The 18,859-nt window shown below is 42.5% G+C and overlaps 1 protein-coding gene across 3 annotated transcripts; it reads left to right on the top strand.

Annotated features, from left to right (window-relative positions):
- Window positions 1-903: 903 nt before the first annotated feature.
- Window positions 904-6,812, top strand: LOC142765269 (uncharacterized). 3 transcript variants are annotated; one of them, XM_075865998.1, is made up of 4 exons: window positions 904-2,430; window positions 2,968-3,225; window positions 3,897-3,941; window positions 4,492-6,812. In XM_075865998.1, the coding sequence occupies exons 2-4, from the start codon at window positions 3,129-3,131 to the stop codon at window positions 4,656-4,658; spliced, it is 309 nt and encodes a 102-aa protein (XP_075722113.1). In that variant the 5' UTR covers window positions 904-2,430; window positions 2,968-3,128; the 3' UTR covers window positions 4,659-6,812. The 3 variants fall into 3 exon arrangements, with proteins under 3 accessions (XP_075722113.1, XP_075722111.1, XP_075722112.1); XM_075865996.1 differs by having other exon boundaries at window positions 3,819-3,941; XM_075865997.1 differs by lacking the exon at window positions 904-2,430 and having other exon boundaries at window positions 2,440-3,225; window positions 3,819-3,941.
- The last annotated feature ends 12,047 nt before the right edge of the window (window positions 6,813-18,859 follow it).

Genomic DNA, 18,859 nt, shown 5'->3' with positions numbered 1-18,859 from the left:
ATGGTGATGCAGTTGCTATATTTGCTTACGTCACCGAAAAGTGCTCGTAAGTGGATTCACGAAGCGAAATTGTGCGTAAAAACAGCATGGCTGAGAGAAAATCCCAAGAGTGGTCCGGACCACTCTTAGGAACAATGTGGCTACTTCGAACCGGCTGCCGCAGCGGTATACTTTGGTGCCCTGGCTGGTTTTGAGTTAATTCACGCCCATTAAGGGCTGCCTGATGACTGCAGGTGCGTTTTTATTTCTTTCGGCGCTTTGAGCTTCGCGTGTTGTTTCCCTTGTACGCAGTGGATGGTGTTGACAACCACCACCGTCCAATAAGTTCGAAGTCGCAGTAATTGAAGAATTCTATTGGGCGTCAATGGCATAAAACTACGCATGTAAAGATTTGTGGTTGGATGAAAACCAATGTGATACGTGAATGGTCGGTGCATTCGAACGCGACATGACATAGGATCAACCTTATTTGTTATGTTGTTGTGTTGCGCCCCATCTCATCCAATTAAAAGTGCGACTCGAGATCCTTGCCTCATTGGTGGAAATTACCACCAAAGAGGTTAATGGGAGCACATTCTTTGCACGCTATTGGAAATAAAAATGAGAGGAAGTTTTCGGTGAGTGGTTCCTAAAGTTTGTGCTCTAGTGTACTTTCATTGGCTCTAACTGTCCAATGGTTGTGATCTCTGAAATACAGCTGTCGATACACTTTGGGACGATCTGGAACAAAGCGTACTTTGTAAACCAAAGCGTATTAGGGGTGCGCGTGATTACGCATGGAACTACAAACAAATCATGCATCTTCACCTTCACTGTTCAGACACCGATATGGACCGTGATATTATGGCAAGCAATCGGAATGAAACGACCCTAGTAACATTGTATGACACCGAAAATATGCAAACCCTCACGATTCTGGAGCAAACCTTCGCTGAATTCATCCCTGCGTCAATTACCAGCCATTTAACTTGGTGCACGAACATCATTCAAAGGTAGAGCGAGCCACTGACATGTATTTTGTGCGACGTAGCGACCACTTGACCTGAGAATAATAGCGTTGCGAAGGCGAATCCCCTGTCGCATGCTCTGATCGAAGCAGACGACAAACGCGAGCAGACGACGGCTTGGCCGACAGGCACAGCTTGTGATTGGTTGTGAAGCAATACCCTCTACATCAGCTCACTCCGTGACGTTGCCAAAACACTTCTTTCATCTGGCACGCCTGTCCTGTTCGTCATATCACCCCCCTCGCACATAAGAGAAAATTTTTTCACGCCGTGAAAATAGTGCAAGTACTTTCTAAGAGCTCTCTTATCATCTTATGTGCTGCGCAGTTGTCGAAAACAACATGGCGTCGTGAACAGCATATCGGTCGGTGCGACTTTCAGCAAATGCTTCTCGCACGAGTTACTTCAGCGTTTGACCGGATGTGTTGTGATTACAGCAGCTCTTTTGGTGCGTGTAAGCAGTGCGGAAAGCTGTGGCAGTGCAATGGTGTACGGTGAAGCGCAGCGAAGCCTGTGCGTCGGTGTGGTTATCAAGCGGGGATCGGCGTCGGTGTATCGACGGCAACTAGCACTCGAGAAGCCTGCAATGTGTGTTTGTGTGCCGGTAACAGTTCGTTCGCTTGACTTTCCAGTCTCTCAGTTTGGTGCTGTGCGACATTTCGGATTGACAGCGTTTTGACACGTTACTTGAGTGATCCCAAGTACGTACGGAAACGTATGAACTACGCGCTCGGTTCTTGCTTCGCCACTAGTTAGCCCGTACGTTTCTATTTACTTGAGAGCAATGTACTGTTCGGGAGTGAAACGATGTTCGTTGTGAACAGTGGTGCTGTGTTGACGTTCCAAGACTTGTGAACAAGCTGTGCTCGTGTGACCGAAAATTGAAAGGCAGCGTTGATAACTGTTTTGCCCTGCGAAGTCGTGGTGGGGCAGCTTGGCGCTTTTGTTTGTTAAGTCGTCACTTCTCCTTTTTGTTATAACCATAGTCCTAGCGCTGTGATGTGATCAACCAAAACTGCGAGATGCTACATTCTGTTGTGGATCGTGTTACTTTGGAAGCGCGCTTAGACTGTTCTTCGGTAACAAATTGAGAGTTCTATGTGGCAGCGAGAGCCCGTGAACGTCAAGCTTCCCTCCATCCCCCCCAAAAAAGCAAAGATTTCACCGGTGCATTGCTTTGGATGAAGTTGTAGGCCAATATCGCCTAACTACAGGTTTCCGAGTTCGTCTGGCCATCGTTTTGCACGGCACTACAGCCTTGACAACAGCCGGTCATGGCCAGTTCTTACACTTTATCAATGGACGTGCACGCCTGGCCAGCCCTTCATTGCTGTCACCGGCAGCTTCCAGTCTGCAGATGCCCTTTGCCTGTTGGCCGTACTTGGTTCCTTATGACACCGATGGCTAATAAATGCTGCCATCGGTGAGTTCACCTTGCAGAACTAAATTTCACTGGTACTATAATTCACGCAGTTCTATAACGTGTGCAAGTTTTTAAGCCCATCAGATGTAATGTTTCTCTATGGTAAGTTGAAGCATGAAAAATTTACTACTACTGTTATATACATACATATATTATGGAGCAAATACATAAGAAGTTTTTTGTGATTTGATACCAGTGAGCTCTTGTTTGATTATGAGGTTGGGCCTGTCGATTTACCACGTTTGATAGTTGGAAAGTTAATGTGAATTTCTTTTTCAGGAGCCAGGTTGCACTTAAAAATTTATGTTATTTTGAAAAATTAGTTCTATAGACGATTACCACTGTGGTAGTACTATACTTCAGTAGGACATATATATTGCGGTACGTAAATTTTACATGAGGCCTCAGTTTATTTCAAAGTGAATATAGCTGATTTTGGTCACTTTAACGAAGTGATAGCTTCCTCAAATAAGTATTAGGAGTGAGTGCTTTTAATGATTGTTTTTAATTAAATATCTCGTTTTTGGCTCTTCACAGATCGCAGAGATTGGTTTGTTAAGGTCCTGTGATGCATCGGTTGCACATTCTGGCACATCAATCCTCATCATTACTTGGAGCACCTGTACAAAAATAGGAAGGACACGTTCTACCTAACTGTGCAAGCCTATGTCACTGCTGGGACTGTTATCATTCAGCGGATGTGGCGTGGAAGCATGCATGGCAGCCTCATCTGGAAGGACTGCAATCTGCTTGGGAGCTTTGAGGGCACAAAACTGCCTAACGGCTGGCTGCGAGGTTAGTTTTTCTTTAATACATACGATTACGTGAACACCACTTACTGTGCACAAATTGAAAACCCAAGCATCGTTGCTTTCAGTGGATACCTGTAATATTCTTACACATAATTCTTATTCAACATTTATAGAACTAAATTGCAAGATAATTCAAAATGTTGAAAGCTGAAAGCCTGCAGCTTATGAATTAAACTCCAATAATCTGAGACTCAAAAGCTTGTGCTTTGAAACGAGCACAAATACTTTGATTCCTTATTGAGCTCTCGAGCTTGTGACTCCCTCTGTGGATCAAGTGCTCTGGAAGGAAATAGCAAGTGGGTGAAAATTGCCTGGCTGTTCACAACTTGCAAGGAGAAAGACCTATTGAAGAAGCCTCAGATGACATAGGGCCAGTAACTGCATCTTTTACCTAATGTAGCTTTTTCTCTCTCAGTGCTGTTGCTTGTGTTTCAGCCGAACATGTTCACCACGATTGCATAGTGATATATATTTTTCTACAAATTGTACCTGACCTAAGTATGCATTGTTGATCTCTAAAGGTGACGTTCAGTGTGTTTCAAAGCCATGGCTTCTCATTTCTTTGTCTGTGGCTAGCCTATTTCAGCAGCAGAGCGATGCAGCTAGCACACACGCAATCCAAGTCATGGAGCGCTCCTTTGGTGTTCTGTGCAGGACGCAGCATATCCATCCGGCAAGACACTGGTATCTACAATAATGGTGAGTGTTGGTGGCACCTGTAGGAGCCTGTTGTGTTTGTTGCGTATGATTATTTCCCCTGATGAAGTGCAATTTTGAAAGGTTTTCTTCATTTAGAATAATAGATGTCAGCAACAAGCACACTCATAATCCACAAGTTCTTTGTGTCTTCTAGACTGCCCATTTGCTCCTATATGCGGTATGGTGAGCTGGTTATGTTAGACAGCCTTAAAATTATGAACATTGGCTGTTGTGTTGTAATGCAGTCTAACTTGTGTTTCTTAGTGAACTTATTTGTGGTCTACTTCTCGCACCTAGTGTAAAGTCGAAATAGAAGAAACTCTATTGGCTTTTTATGCCTGTCAGAAGTTTCATGTCTTCATCTATAACATTGTAGTTTTGCTCTTGTATCATATTAAATATATTTTAAGTCTTCACTGTTTGTGTGTGTGTGTGTTGAGGCTTCTCATTGGCTTCTGAAAATACAATATCTGTAAATATGAGCACATAATTGACAACTATACACTCTTGCATGTAGCATGGTTGTAACAATGATCTGTATTTTTCTAAGTTCCAGCATTAACAAGGGGTTCGGTGCTCCACGGTCATGAACAGTGTATCAAGAACAGAGCACAGAAGACCAACAAGTATAAAGGGACTGCCAGTGAGTGTTCTCCTGCTCAAAGTTTACAACAGCAGAAAGAGCACATTGTGATGTCAGGAGCAGCTGCTGCTTAACTTCTTAGCAGTGCATTATTCAGCAGTTCATTTGCTTGCATTCGAAATTATTTAAATTTTGCATGGAAGATACCAAACTATGACACTAATTTAAAGGCTGCTGTAGTGTTAGTGGGCAAATATTTTTGAGCTGAAGTTTTTAACATGTGTGTTAAGTGCCTGCGTGCCTCTACATTTACATGCCAGAAATCACAGCATCTATGGTCGCCAATGGTAACTGTGTTTGCATTCTTTGTAGTACAAGAAGTAAAGCCTTGGATGCAGTAATCATGTACTTAGTCGATGTAATCCTTCAGTGTACACTCATTTGTATAGCACCAATGATGCCATGAGTGTATAAGCTCTGGGAAGTGACTATATGTGAATTATTTAATTTGGAAGGAAGAGGATCATCACTACTCCTAGTATATCTTAACAGTAGATTTTAGTGCTTGGGTATTATCCCACTGCCTATCCGTCCTTCAACTGTGTACTTATCTACTGTGTAAGTGTAACTTTTGAAGTGTATACTTTGCTCGGATAGGTTTGTTCATAATGTAATGCAAGTGACTTATCATCTATGCAGCTCTACTCAGACTAGAAATAAAAGTATATATTTTTATATGTAGCTATAGCATGCATTCACTTGTGTTTTTCTAGGTGCCTGTACAATTGTTTAGCCCTACAAAAGTGCTGGTATACTCTAATATTCAATCTGGCATCTTAAAATGGTTTGTTAGTGGAAGTAAGGATGTGTTTACGACCAATATTACTATCCACAGATGAACTGTGAAAACTCTGTGGAAATTTATTTACATTTATTGAACTTTGTGAAGGCAAATGTTGTTATGTTCTTTTATTGTGGTCCCTGTTTCATGCAAATGACACATAATTACTTTGCAGTGGCATAGTATTAGTTGTTATTTTACACATATTTGCTGAGCAACATCGCAGTTGAGGCCAGCAGCAAGACATACATGCAGTGCACTGGAGCATCACCTCACATAGTGTACAGTCTTTGCCCACCAGTAAACTCAATATTTTTCAAGCAGACTAATGGACAGCTGTATGGGAACTGTGTTGATGCCCAAACTTTGAAGTCTTCTTGAGGAGTGTTTTTCATCATTTTTGTCCAAGTGAAGTAGCTACCCAAGGCCACAACTGGTGGGAATGTGGTGGTTTCCTCTCTCCAAAAGCACTCCTACCAGCTGCCTCAATGTTATTATGGTGCTCTTTGGCCAACAATTGGCCCTTGCGCCACTAAAAACTACTCATCATCATCAATGTTATTATGGGGTGAATTCATGAACTGGAAAAATAATTGGTCTTTGTTTTCTTGGCCGAAAGAGTCACTTCCACCGTTGAGCCACCACGATGCGCCAGAATAGAAACTTTTAGCTAAATAAAGTTGATTCTACTTTTGAGAAGTGTTTTGGGGAAACGAAATGGCACTTATAGCTGTCAATATAAACACTGTTTGCACCAAGGAGCTTAGTAGCTTATAATTGTATTATTCATGTATTGTCTAGAATTTACTCACGCTGTGCCAACTTTCAGCCGAAGTGTCCTAACATGCTTTGTTAGTGGGTTGTGAATGAGCCAAGCTATGTAAATAAACAGAGTGATATTGCAGACATGTACAAAATATTGATGCACAGCCCTTTTCTTTGGCAAAATATTGTCAAGGGCTTTATTCTTCTGTTTTTTAAAAAAACTGCTTGTCACTGGGCAGCAGCGGAAAACTATGCATCAAGCTTTTGCGAGATGGTTCGAGAAACACCGTGTTCAGACATAACAGTGCCGGTGAATTTCTCTCGTAAGTTACTTTCTGTAGTATATTCAAAATGAGTGCATTAGAATCGTTGTTTTATAGCCATTCATTTTAATATTTACACCTGAGTGTGTGTGTGTATGTATGTATGTATGGGTGTACATATGTATATGTGTGTGTGCGTATATGTATGTATGTATGTATGTATGTATGTATGTATGTATGTATGTATGTATGTATGTATGTATGTATGTATGTATCTTTTAAATAAGAATCCGTTTATCATTGGTGAGTAAGTTTGGTAATGATTTGGCTGAATTTGTTTCTAGTTATTTCTCTTTTGAGCCATTATACATTTCAATTTGTTTTGTACTGCATAAAAATAAATGTAACCTTACACAGAATATGTGTGTTCGAAGAAGTTTCATTTACCAACCTACAGTCATGGGCAAGAAATTGGGTAAAATGGAACGAACCTGCGAAGATTAGTTTAGAGCATAGCTACTTTACATGACATATCTCGTACACATTGCGTTGGTTGAATATGTCGATTTCAACCTTTTAATTTTAATCAGAATAAGCAAGCTATCACCCGTGGTTGTACATGTGTGTGATATTTATGCATACTGTGATACCGGTTTGTAATTATAATTAAGGTCACAAACCTAGTCAAGCTGAATACACGAATTTTGTCCATGCACCTTTCATCTGCACTGGAACTGTTGTTAATAAAAAATAAACTTCAGTTTAGAAATTTATTCTAGTAACCATAAGCAGGGTATCTCTTTATCACACAAATCAAATTGCCATTGTTCTGTTCCATTCTGGACAATAGGGGACCCTCTCAGCAGAACTCGATTAACTGCTAGAGTTCATTTTAACCATTGACAGCGACATTACACTGAAGCGTGCAGCATGACAAATAGCGGGAGAGAAGACACAAACTAATCACTCTGTTTGCGTCAGCTCTAACTGTCCGTGCTCTTTGGTCTTGCTGCATGTGATGATGCCCACCAAATTAGCACGAAAGCGTGTCCCTACAAAGGCAGTCAACTTGGCTGCAAGCAGTTAGCTCACTGCATGTGTAGATTTTCTTCAAAACACCGTGAAGACTGATTGCTGGTCAAATATCCAAACACGTGAAAAGTAATATACCAGGTATGATATTGGTATTTCAGCACTGGACACTTTTGCGATAAGAGAGGATGGAGGAGAAAATTATGAACCCTGAATTGTTAAATTTTTGAAGGAGCACAGTACAGCGCTTTTGGGTCAAAAGGGGAGTGAAAGAAGCAAGTGCGAAAGCCTACTTCTCAAAAAGTTAGTACCCGCCACCACGCATAATGTCAGGCCGGGCAACCTCTTGAAAAAAAAAAAAAGTGCTCAGTGATTCTGCGAATCGAACCAAGTACCTCCTAGATTGTAGTTGAGCGCTGTAACCGCTCGTCCACTGCAGCAGTGCTTGTGTTCGCCCTATTGCTGATATATCGTCATTCCTTCGAATGAAGCCAAATGCAAAAATGTCCCGTGAAACTTTGTCAAAAATAGAAAAAAATAGTTAGAATGCGTTTTCCCAAGGTTACTAGAAGATAGAAACCGCCACGTGTGACTGTATAACCGTGCGCTATTTATTCTTGTACATTACTGTCATGACGTTGGGATAGCCGGCTCTAACGTACGCTACCTTCTCATAGTTTGCCAAATATAGATAAGAAAATAAAAATATATATCGGCCTGTGACAACGCTAATCAACTATTATGAGTTCACTGTCACTAGTGTCACTTTCACTAGATGAATGCTCAGTTTGCTTCCATTATCGTTATTTAGGAAAGTTTTGGCTCATTAACTCAACTCTCTTAATTAGCATTGATTCTCACACCTAAGGACAGTCACACTTCATCTCGATTTCTGAGTGGCTGTCACTCCCATATAACGCGTACTCCACCTTTTTATGCTCTCCGAGCATCTGACCCTGCTTTGCGGAGACCTTCCCTGACGTCTGCTGGGCCAGAAAATTGTCTTTATTACCTATCAATTTCAAGCTTTCGCGAAGCCGAAACGAGAGTCTCTCTCTCTCTCTTTTCATCCTTTTCGCACGTGTGATAACGTCTCTCGACCTCAAGACTCGTATACACGTCCCTTGCTTCGTTTGCGCACTCAAACAACGCTGGGCGAAATATTTGCACCGTGTTTTGTGAAAAGCATTAGCACTGAGACACCTCCCGACGAGTCTCCCTCATTTTACGTAGACATATACCTAAGCGTAAGCGTATGCACGTTCTCGCATTCCGGCTTTATAAAAATGCTGCGGTGCATGGAACCAGCGAAATTGCGCTCACAATTTCATTTGATTACTGCTGTTATCTATTTCCGCACAATTCGTCTGCAGGCACCAATGTCGCTCTTGTGTCTTGAAATAAGAATATTGTAACAAAGGCTACCTTTGACTATAGGTACAAAACACCCTTACGTTCACCACTATACCGTGCTAGATTGCACCGAATTAGTTAAGTAGCAGCGCAGCTTCAATGAAATGTAAGGTAACTGGTCGCGTTAAATAGGGGAAGACATTGGAGGCACATTTTCAAACATTGCATGCATCGATTTATGTGTGGTTTCATTTATGTGGTACACCTGGAGTGTTGTTTACTTGTACTTGGCGAGATAGTGCATGGATTGCTCGGTGGCTTAAGGCCATCGAGCATTTATTTTTTTTAGCTACAGTCGTTAATTAAAGGCGAGTGCTTGGCTTTGCACAGCCCACCAAAACGTCTATTACAACGTATGCGGCATCCCGTAAGCGCTGTAGCAGACGCTCGCGGAACTGAAACTTAGATGCAGCAAATCATTGGCTATCATCGTATACTCTAGATGCTAGACGCTTTGCGTGCTACCTTGATATTATCGGCACACCCTTCTTTCTTTCCTTGTCGTTTCATCGGCTATCGTGTGTCCTCCTTGCCCTCTTAAGTGCCGAATAAGTTAAATTCATACCAGCGCTGTAGTAATCCCTCCAGATAAGAGAACTTTTGGCTAAGAAAATGCGTAGCCAAAGAGAAAGCTTTGTGAATTCGGCCCCAGATAGGCAATATTTTCGGAGCTCTCCACTAGAGCGTCCCTCGTAATCGTATCATGATTTCAGGACATGAAATCTCAGCAATAGTTATACGACCTTCAAATTGCAGCCCATTTGCCCACCGAAGACGGGAGCAGGGTTTCCCACTGTCAGGATCGGGAAAGGTGGCAGTTATAACACGTGTCATGCTGAGACACGTGAACCTTTCAGTGTTGTGTTCACACCCGTCCGGCACCATTTAACAGCCCTTAGGCTTCATAATGAAATATTCGGAGCGCAGAAGCTTGTCAAAGGAAACGCGAGGACAAGTGTACATAGCAAACTGGGCCCGATGATGGGGCTCTTCTTTTCTAACAGCCTGAGGCTTGTCACTGCTGATAAAGAAGGGTGTCTTGTTGTTCGCTCTCAAGAACAATATGCTTCGAAGGCATCGGGTGCTATCAGGAAAAACTTCAAAGAAGTTTCAGAAAAACCAGCTGAAGCTAAGAAACGAGCCATCGCATTGCTGGAAGCTGGCAACACGTGCTGACTTGTAACTTCAGTGAAAAGAGAAAAAAAAAGATTGCATTGGAACCAATTTTTTTAGAAAAGTTTCATAAAGAAGACATCGCTTTTCGAACATTAGTTACGGAATGAAGCACATGGCAACATGAAGTTCCAACGTTCCTCCAGTTTTACTTGTCTGCCTTGAATTTTGAGGACCCTTTTTTGGTAAAGAAATCCAACCAGGTTGTCGACTTCTTAGCAACCAAAAAAGCCTAATAGCAGTGGTTTCAGTATTACTGTTGCCAATTTGTTTTCCTCGGTTCCACACCCTCAACTTATGAAGTGTGTAAAAAATGCATCACGCAGGAAAATTATGAACTGTCATTCATAAACAGTTGTATGGTGTTTGGTAATAGCTTCATGGAACTACTCCTTTTTTACTTGAATATAACTCTTGTATTTTGGGGCGATAATTTTTATGTTCAATAGTCTGGCATTTGTATCGTTTCTTGTGTAGCACTGGTCTTCGTGGCATATTGTCAAGTTCTTTTTGATGGCGCTTTGAAACGGCACTGAGCAGGTATGCAGGTGATTACCTTGGCCTCGTTGATTCAGCTTCCTTGGAAAAAAAACAGGATAACATTAGAGATGCCTTCGAACAAAAAGGACTTGGATGGCGTTTCTCGCGCTAGGTCCCCCAAGATAATATATTGCAGTTTCTCGATCTTCAGTTATCTCTTCACGCAGATCACCTTTGCTGGTCTCACTCTCCCCGTTCAAAGGAACCATTCCTAGACTACTCTTCTTTGTATTCTAAAGTAGTAACATCACGTACAGTGATTAACCTTCTCAATTCTGCTGTAACTAAATCTTGTCACCATAAAATAGCCTGTCTTTCTTTTTGTTAAGTCAAGTAAATAGGTTGCAAGGGGCAGGCTTTCCGTCCAACGTTCTAATTTTCGTCGCTTAGAAGGCATTGCTAATCAACATAGAAAAGAGATGCCCTATAAAATATGCAGATAAACGACAAAGGTTTGAAGTAGCTCCGTATGTGCACGTGTTCTCGCATAAGATAAAAATATGTAAAAAGTTTAACCTTGATGTTTTTGTTTTTTTCCACCAGTCAAAAATTACAGCAAATGTGGTCTGGAATTGACTTAAAAAGCAGAGTGAAGACAGGCCTCGTAAAGAAAGGTTGAGAGTTTTTGCATGCGAATTGTCTCGCCAATTGTCTGTCAAACGTGGTTTATTGTATCCCACTGTCTTATAGCAGGCTATATATCGGGTAGACTGGGCGATACCTAAACGTTCGCCTGCGAGAGCACTATATTGATCTGAAGTCGGCCCCGGGTCTACATTTGCCCGCCCATTGCACAAAGTGTGGCTGCGTACCTGAATTTACGCGCACGTCTATATTTATACATATGGCGACACAAGGAGTAGGGAGAGTGTGGAAGCTTTTTTTGTAAAAAAGAATAATGATAGTTGTTTCAGCTCATCGTCTATATCACTGGTGAAATCTTGCTTCTGGACGACACTTGATCACGGTGAAACATTTTTCTTTGTATTTCCCGTTTCCTTCTTGTCTGAAACTGCGCTTGTTTGTCTCCTTTGCGTCCCGTTAGTTTGCGCTCCCAATATTTCATTAGAAATATATACCAAGCAGCCCGCGTGCCAACCTTTCTATGGCCCTTAGGCTACTCGCTGTCTTCTTCGCGGCACAAAACACAATAATCAGTCGAATTTCTACAAACCGTATAAGCCAAGTCGAATATGGTGAGGTCCAAAGTTTTTCGCCGCCTTTGGAAAGTGTTCTCACATATTCCTATGAAGCTCAATAGAAAGCACACGGCGGCACTTAGCTTTAGGGCAGATGAGGCAAGTGCTGGAACTGTTTGGTCCTGAAGAAGGAAAGAAATGAGGTCAGTATCAAAATGGTTATACGAGATTGTGGTGCACTATGCGTTGTATTTGGATGTCAAAATGCTTCGACAGTCATACCTACGCATGATAACGGCATTTAAGATGCGCTTACGGCTGTTGCAGTTAGCAGCAAGACATTTAGTTGAGCTTGATAGGTACGAACACGTACCCATTGTACTTAACTGAACATTTTGCTGAGAAATTTTCTTAGCAGGCTACACGAAGAGATGAATCATCAATGCCCGGATTGAGGGGAAGGTTTCTGTACTTAAGCCCACATACTCTGGCACTGACCTGTGTTACAAAACTTCAACAGCGAGGACTGGGAGAAGGTGATCCCGAGCTCTAAGCCAGAAGACAGGTCTAAGGCAGTCCAGAAGACCCGCGAGAGAGCGGAGAGGCTCCAACATAGGATTAGCCTACAGCGAGACATGGGTCATCTGCTGAACTGCACTGGCTGGCTCCTCAAGGCCTTATTATTGTTCCCTGTCTGTCTGTCCGAATGACAATATAATGAAGAGCCGGGTTCCCTGCCACCGTCAATTTGTCAATTTGCAGTGATGATTTTCCCAGCAACATCGATGTTCTACAAGTTGGCAATGTCGTCCGTTATACAAGTAACGTTAATATTAACGGACCTTGTGGGTTGTGATGACAAGCTGACATTTTTCTGGACCAGGAACAACTAAACCTTCGAGGGCGTTTATAACGGCACCTGAATATAGAACTTCTAAAAAAAGAAAAACAAGCGACATATGAGTACGCTTGCGCAGTGCGTGTAAGCTGTGTTTGCATTCTGATAGGTTTACGTCCTAGTGGCTGCCCTATAGATTGTACTGCTGCCACAGACGCAAACATCACTCCCGCCTACAACGTACTCACCTCAAGTCCATTTGCGCGCAGTACTATTCTTTACAAAGCTAACACTGCTGTCTTGTAGAGCAACACAAATGCGTCGCCAATAGTTGCAAATGCGAGGCAGAAGGTGCCTGGGCAGCGCCAAGTTTACTTGGCTTAATGGCAGCATATTCGCTGCTCAAGGCCATCTGCCAACTCTTTGAATGTTTTACCAATACATCCAGCTTTGAATTTACTGTACTGCCACCATTGCTCTCCTTTCCTTATTTTGTTCTTACAAAATATAATGCTGAGATATTACCATACACAAACTTCTAGTGTTTCCTTGAAAGCATTAGAATATATTGGCACGTGAATCTATTTATTTTGTACGTGAATAAATATTGCGGCAATGCGGCAATCGAGTTGGTTCATTGAGTAAGCCTAGGGCAAATGTCAGGCCGCGTGCCCCTCCCGATAACGCAATATCAGTAATTGATTGATTGATTGATATGTGGGGTTTAACGTCCCAAAACCACTATATGATTATGAGAGACGCCGTAGTGGAGGCCTCCGGAAATTTAGACCACCTGGGGTTCTTTAACGTGCACCCAAATCTGAGCACACTGGCCTACAACATTTCCGCCTCCATCGGAAATGCAGCCGCCGCAGCCGGGATTCGAACCCGCGCCCTGCGGGTCAGCAGCCGAGTACCTGACTTGACCTCAACCAAAACTTGACCTCAACCTATCAAATGAAGCAATACAGCGTGCGCATAGGCTTGGTGCCTATGTTCCCAATAAGTGCCGGCCTATTATTGTTAAATTTCAGTCGTCAAAAATAAAGGATAACGTTTTTTATCAGAGGAAGAAGTTTCAACCCTCTAAGGTGTCAGTTAGTGAAGATTTCTCGAGGGCAACGCGACAATGCCGAAAAAAGTTACATGAATTTGGTAAAAACTCTGGACAGCCGTACTCGCTACGAGTAAACAAATTGTATATTAACAAGACTGTCTATGTGTATTGCCATGTTACCGACCGTGTGTGCGAACTTGAGACACGCGAGGAGCGCAACAACAGTAACATTGGTAATGCTTCCCCCGTCACTCTTCCAGCTGCTGCCAGTTTACCCGCCCCAGCAACATAGCTAGCACGAACGCAATCAGCCAGTCAGGTGTCCCTGCTGTATTCCAATGTGCGTAGTGTGTGTAACAAGCGCGACGACTTATCTTCCGTTATCGACACGTGTTCTGCAGATGTGGTACTGCTCACAGAAACTTGGCTCTCTTCCGCTATTCATGACTTTGAAATATTGCACTGCGAAGCGGGCTACAAAATTTATCGTTCGGATCGTACTGGTAGTCGAGGCGGTGGTGTGCTGATAGCTGTCCGGGATACTTTCATCTCTAGTGCGATTATGGTCGACACCAACTTAGAATTTGTTAGCGCATGTGTATTTACAGGGCATAGAAAGTTCATTTTCAGTGTGTGCTATAAACCGCCACAGTCTTCAACAGCATTTTGTCAAGAATTACATGATGTCCCAAATAAGTTGACTGTGCGGTTTCCCAAATGTCCTTTATTTCTTTTTGGAGATTTTAACTTGCCTTCTATAATCTGGTCTACTGACCCGCCAAGTCTTGTGGAAAATTCAATAGAATGTTCGTCATTTTTGAATGTTTGTTTAGATTTTAACCTTAAGCAACTGGTACTTCAGCCTACTCGTTGCTCACCTCATTCTGCCAATGTACTAAATTTGCTACTTACGACCACTCCAGAACTCGTCTCACCCCTAGTATTTATGCCCGGTCTAAGTGATCACTGTTTTATTCACTGTAGTATTCATGCCCATTTACCTTGCACGAAGCAAGTTAAATTTATTAAAGATTATAAAAACGCCAATTTTGCTGCAATAAATAATGAACTTGCTAATTTCATCACAGACTATATGCCTGGTTTTTATACACGCACCATTCAAGAAAATTGGTTTATGTTTAAAGAAAAGGTCGCTTTTTTGATTGACCGCTACATTCCTAAAAAACAGATCCTTTCTTCTTCTAAAGCCCCTTGGTTTAACGCCCATTTGAAGCGCTTACTAAACAAGAAGAAAAGGATTTTCCGCCGAGCAAAAGTGGTGATGACGCCTGAGCGTTGGCACGCGTACTTCGTCGCTGAACAAGAGTACAAAAACGCCATTGCGCAGGCTAAAAATGTATTCCACAACATTACCCTACCCACCCTACTGAAAGATAATCCCCGGCAATTTTGGAATGTAGTTCGTGGCAGCAGATCTACAACGTTTCACCTACTAGATAGCAATGGTGATGCTGTTTCCAATCGTGACTGCTGCAATGTGATGAATGATGTATTTGTTTCTTGTTTTTCTGGGGCAACACCCTTTTCTATGCCTTCTGTCGATGACCTTTCTTCTTTTTTTTCTATGGATTTCATATCTGTTGATTCATCTGGAGTGTGCCGTATAATAGAAAAAATGAAATTGTCTAGCTCTGCAGGCAACGACGGCATCAATTCAAAGTTCTTAAAAAACACAAAACTTTATTCTTCCATTATACTCGCTGAACTTTTTTCGCAGTCTTTGCAGTCTTCCACTTTGCCAGATGATTGGAAGGTGGGTAAGGTGGTTCCACTTCACAAATCAGGTAACACCCACTCTCCCCTCAATTACAGGCCAATATCTTTAACCAGTGTACCCTGCAAACTTCTCGAGCACATCATCTATTCAAACTTAGTATCTTTTCTCGAATCCAACTCATTTTTTTCCCCTTGGCAACACGGTTTCAGGAAGCACTTCTCTTGTGAAACGCAGTTACTTTCTTTTACTAACGATCTTTTTCGTGCTTTCGACAATAATTTCATTATCGACTGCATCTTTTTAGATTACGCTAAAGCCTTCGACACTGTTTCGCATACTCTCCTTCTTCTCAAAATGAGCAAGCTAAGTATAGATCCTAACATCCTTGACTGGATTCACTGTTTTCTAACAAACCGTCTGCAGTATGTTCATGCTAATAATTAAAACTCTCCTACCGTTGCTGTAACATCAGGCGTACCACAGGGTTCGGTTTTAGGTCCATTGCTTTTTCTTATTTATATTAATGATTTGCCTGTCGGAATTAATTCTACCATTAGGCTTTTTGCTGATGATTGCGTACTGTATCGTGTCATTCATAATCAACATGACGTTTCTACATTGCAGTCCGACATTGACGCTGTTTCTAACTGGTGCGACAAGTGGCTCATGAAATTAAACATCAGTAAGTGTAAAGTTATGAGAGTAATGCACCACAATAAAGTCAATGACCATTTTTCCTATACCCTCAAAAACTCCTCTTTAAACCCCGTTACTAGTTACCGTTACCTTGGCGTGCATATAACCCACAACCTCTCTTGGAATATGCATGTTGAAGATGTAATTAATAACGCTGATCGCATGCTTGGATTTCTCCGCCGTCATTTTTCATCCGTTCCTTCAGATTTAAAACTTAAATTGTACACAACACTCGTTAGATCGAAATTGGAATACGCTTGTTCTATTTGGGATCCATTTAGCTCCGTATTAACTACAGCCCTTGAATCCGTTCAGAACCGTGCAGCTCGTTTTGTGCTCTCTAACAACAACCGCTACGCCAGTGTTTCTTCAATGAAAGCTACCCTGGGATTACCAACACTTAAGTCACGCCGTAAGTACTTCCGTCTCAACCTATTTCACAAAATCTTCTACACGAATCCAACACTTAAAAATGATCTTTTCCTTCCCCCAGATTATGTATCATCACGGTTAGACCATCATCTTAAAGTTAAAGTTCCCATATGCCGCACTAACACTTGCCATGCTTCTTTTTTGCCTCAAACAAGCAGTGACTGGAACCACCTTCCTGCCTCCATTGCTGCAATCGAAGAATCTGCCGCCTTCAAAATTGCAGTTATTGATATATTGTTGTCAGACCACTCCTCTCTGTAATGCCCTCGGGCCCTGAGAGTATGAAAATAAATAAATAAATAAATAAATAAATAAATAAATACCTTAGCCACTAGACCACCGCGGCGGGGCCCACAATATCAGTAATGACAAAGACAACAAGACTGATGGTGACCTAAGTGTCACCCTCTACAGTGGTGCTGCAGCAGATATGGGAGTCAGCAACTTTCCGTTTACGGCCTTAAATAAGCCGTACGACCACAGTTAAGTCACCATTTAAGACACGAGAAGCTGGTTCGAAGCACACGGCTGGGTTGCCAGGCTAAAATAGTGCGACTGCAACCAAAAGTGGCATCATATATATATTTAACACTTGAACAGAGTAGCATGGTCTGATTCCATAACCCGAAGGCCGTCCTTATGACCTGGTGCTCATTTCGCACCGCATTGGTGGGCACTCAACCCCAAGAGCCGTCCGTAAGGAAACAAGAAAAATCTTGCTGTAGCTACGTCTAGTAATCCCCGATGGGAACATCGGCATGCACACAGAAGTGATTCCTTCATTTCACCACGACGACGCCGATACGTCCGCGGGAAAAGAAGATTAGCTTTTGTTACGGATATAAAAAAAAAGAACTCTTTGTTGCCCCTTTACGCAAGCCTCCCAAGAATTCTCGCAATTCGAATAGGCCATATCAATCGTAGAGTCGCGAGAAATCCGCACCACTCCATACTGCCATTGCATGTCCATTATCAGCTACGGTGACATTCAAGCGCTGGGAACACCAATCTGCGCTAGGCCACCAAAGCGACCGAGCCGGAGGAGCTGTATAAATTGCTGGTTTCAACACCCAGCGTCCCATAGTTTTTATTGCTACCAGGAAATTTAGCAACTACTGTGACTCACTGAACCGGAGTTGTCTCGATCACAATTGATGCTCTGCGCTGCGACAGCGTGCTCCACGGCCGCGGCAAGCCAATGCACTGCCGCAGTATCATCGCTACCGAAGCAATACTGTCTGCTTGTGAACCAATAGAACGCTTCACCCTCACCGGCCACGTTTCACTTTTTACCGTGACAAGCACGGGAATATACCAAACACCAAGAATGAGGCAGTTTGTCATAATTTAGGAAAATAATGGGACATTGTCTCACAGCCCCTTTCACAGCGAAGCTGTGTTTACATAGATCATTATAACTGCAAGAACCAATGCCTATCAAATTATGGACGTATTTCACATTCAAATGAATAAAAATAGAAACGGTCACCATGTACTCCAACGGCAGCTAACATGCTAGGCCAATTGGTAGTCGTGACTGTGATCCTTAGAGGGATAACAAATGTCAACAAATTGTATCTTCTCGCTTGATTACACTGCCAACAATTACCTATAGGTGGAAGAAAACCAACAGCGCGTATGGGGGAAGAAATTCGAGAAACACGAATACTGACCATACTTCCAGATGGTTGGTAACAACTTTATTGGGGTAACAACTTGATTCCATACTTCCAGTAAAAATAAAGTTTTTCCACGTATCCTCAAACGCACCATGCAGGGATCCAAGAAGACAGAGACAATTTTATTTTAAAACAACAGGCAGAATATGAGATAGTGAGGACTGCGTTGGGTTGGCCCACGGCTTCCTTCACTCACCTAACGTGACCCATGAGGGTTAGTTGCACTTGTGGATTCGAGTTTCCAAGGTGTGCCCTTCCCTGGTCTGCACACTTCACCAAGCTATTTCTTAAACATTTTTTTTAATTCTTTGGCTTTCGGCCACACTCCCGTGGGAAGTGGTATAAACTTGGCAAACCTTCCTCACCACGAGCAAGCGTCCCGGTACCAACGTAAGATATGTTTTGCTCAGCATGCACATTAGGAAGATGAGTGGAGGTCCGTACCACCTTCCCCTTCAAATGAGTTATAGGCGACGCTATCCTTCCTTTGTGTACTCCGCTGGTAGGCGAGAATGACTTTTGGGGCTTTTCAGTGGGGCTCGAGATCATCATAGAGGAAGGCGGTAGCAACGAGGCTCAAGTATTAGCTACTGCTATGCCGGAAGCATTCAACGACTTCAAAGCCCTGAAATATGAAGTTGATAGCCCCTGTGTCGCCACGTGTTCGTGAAGTCGCCCACTCTATCATCAAATTATGCAGGCTTATACGCAAGCCATTTACATTGTTGA

The sequence above is a fragment of the Rhipicephalus microplus genome, chromosome 6 (assembly GCF_043290135.1).
Source record: "Rhipicephalus microplus isolate Deutch F79 chromosome 6, USDA_Rmic, whole genome shotgun sequence".
Classification (NCBI taxonomy): domain Eukaryota; kingdom Metazoa; phylum Arthropoda; class Arachnida; order Ixodida; family Ixodidae; genus Rhipicephalus; species Rhipicephalus microplus.
Note: the sequence above shows the minus strand (reverse complement) of the source record. Positions and strands in the feature narration are given on the sequence as shown.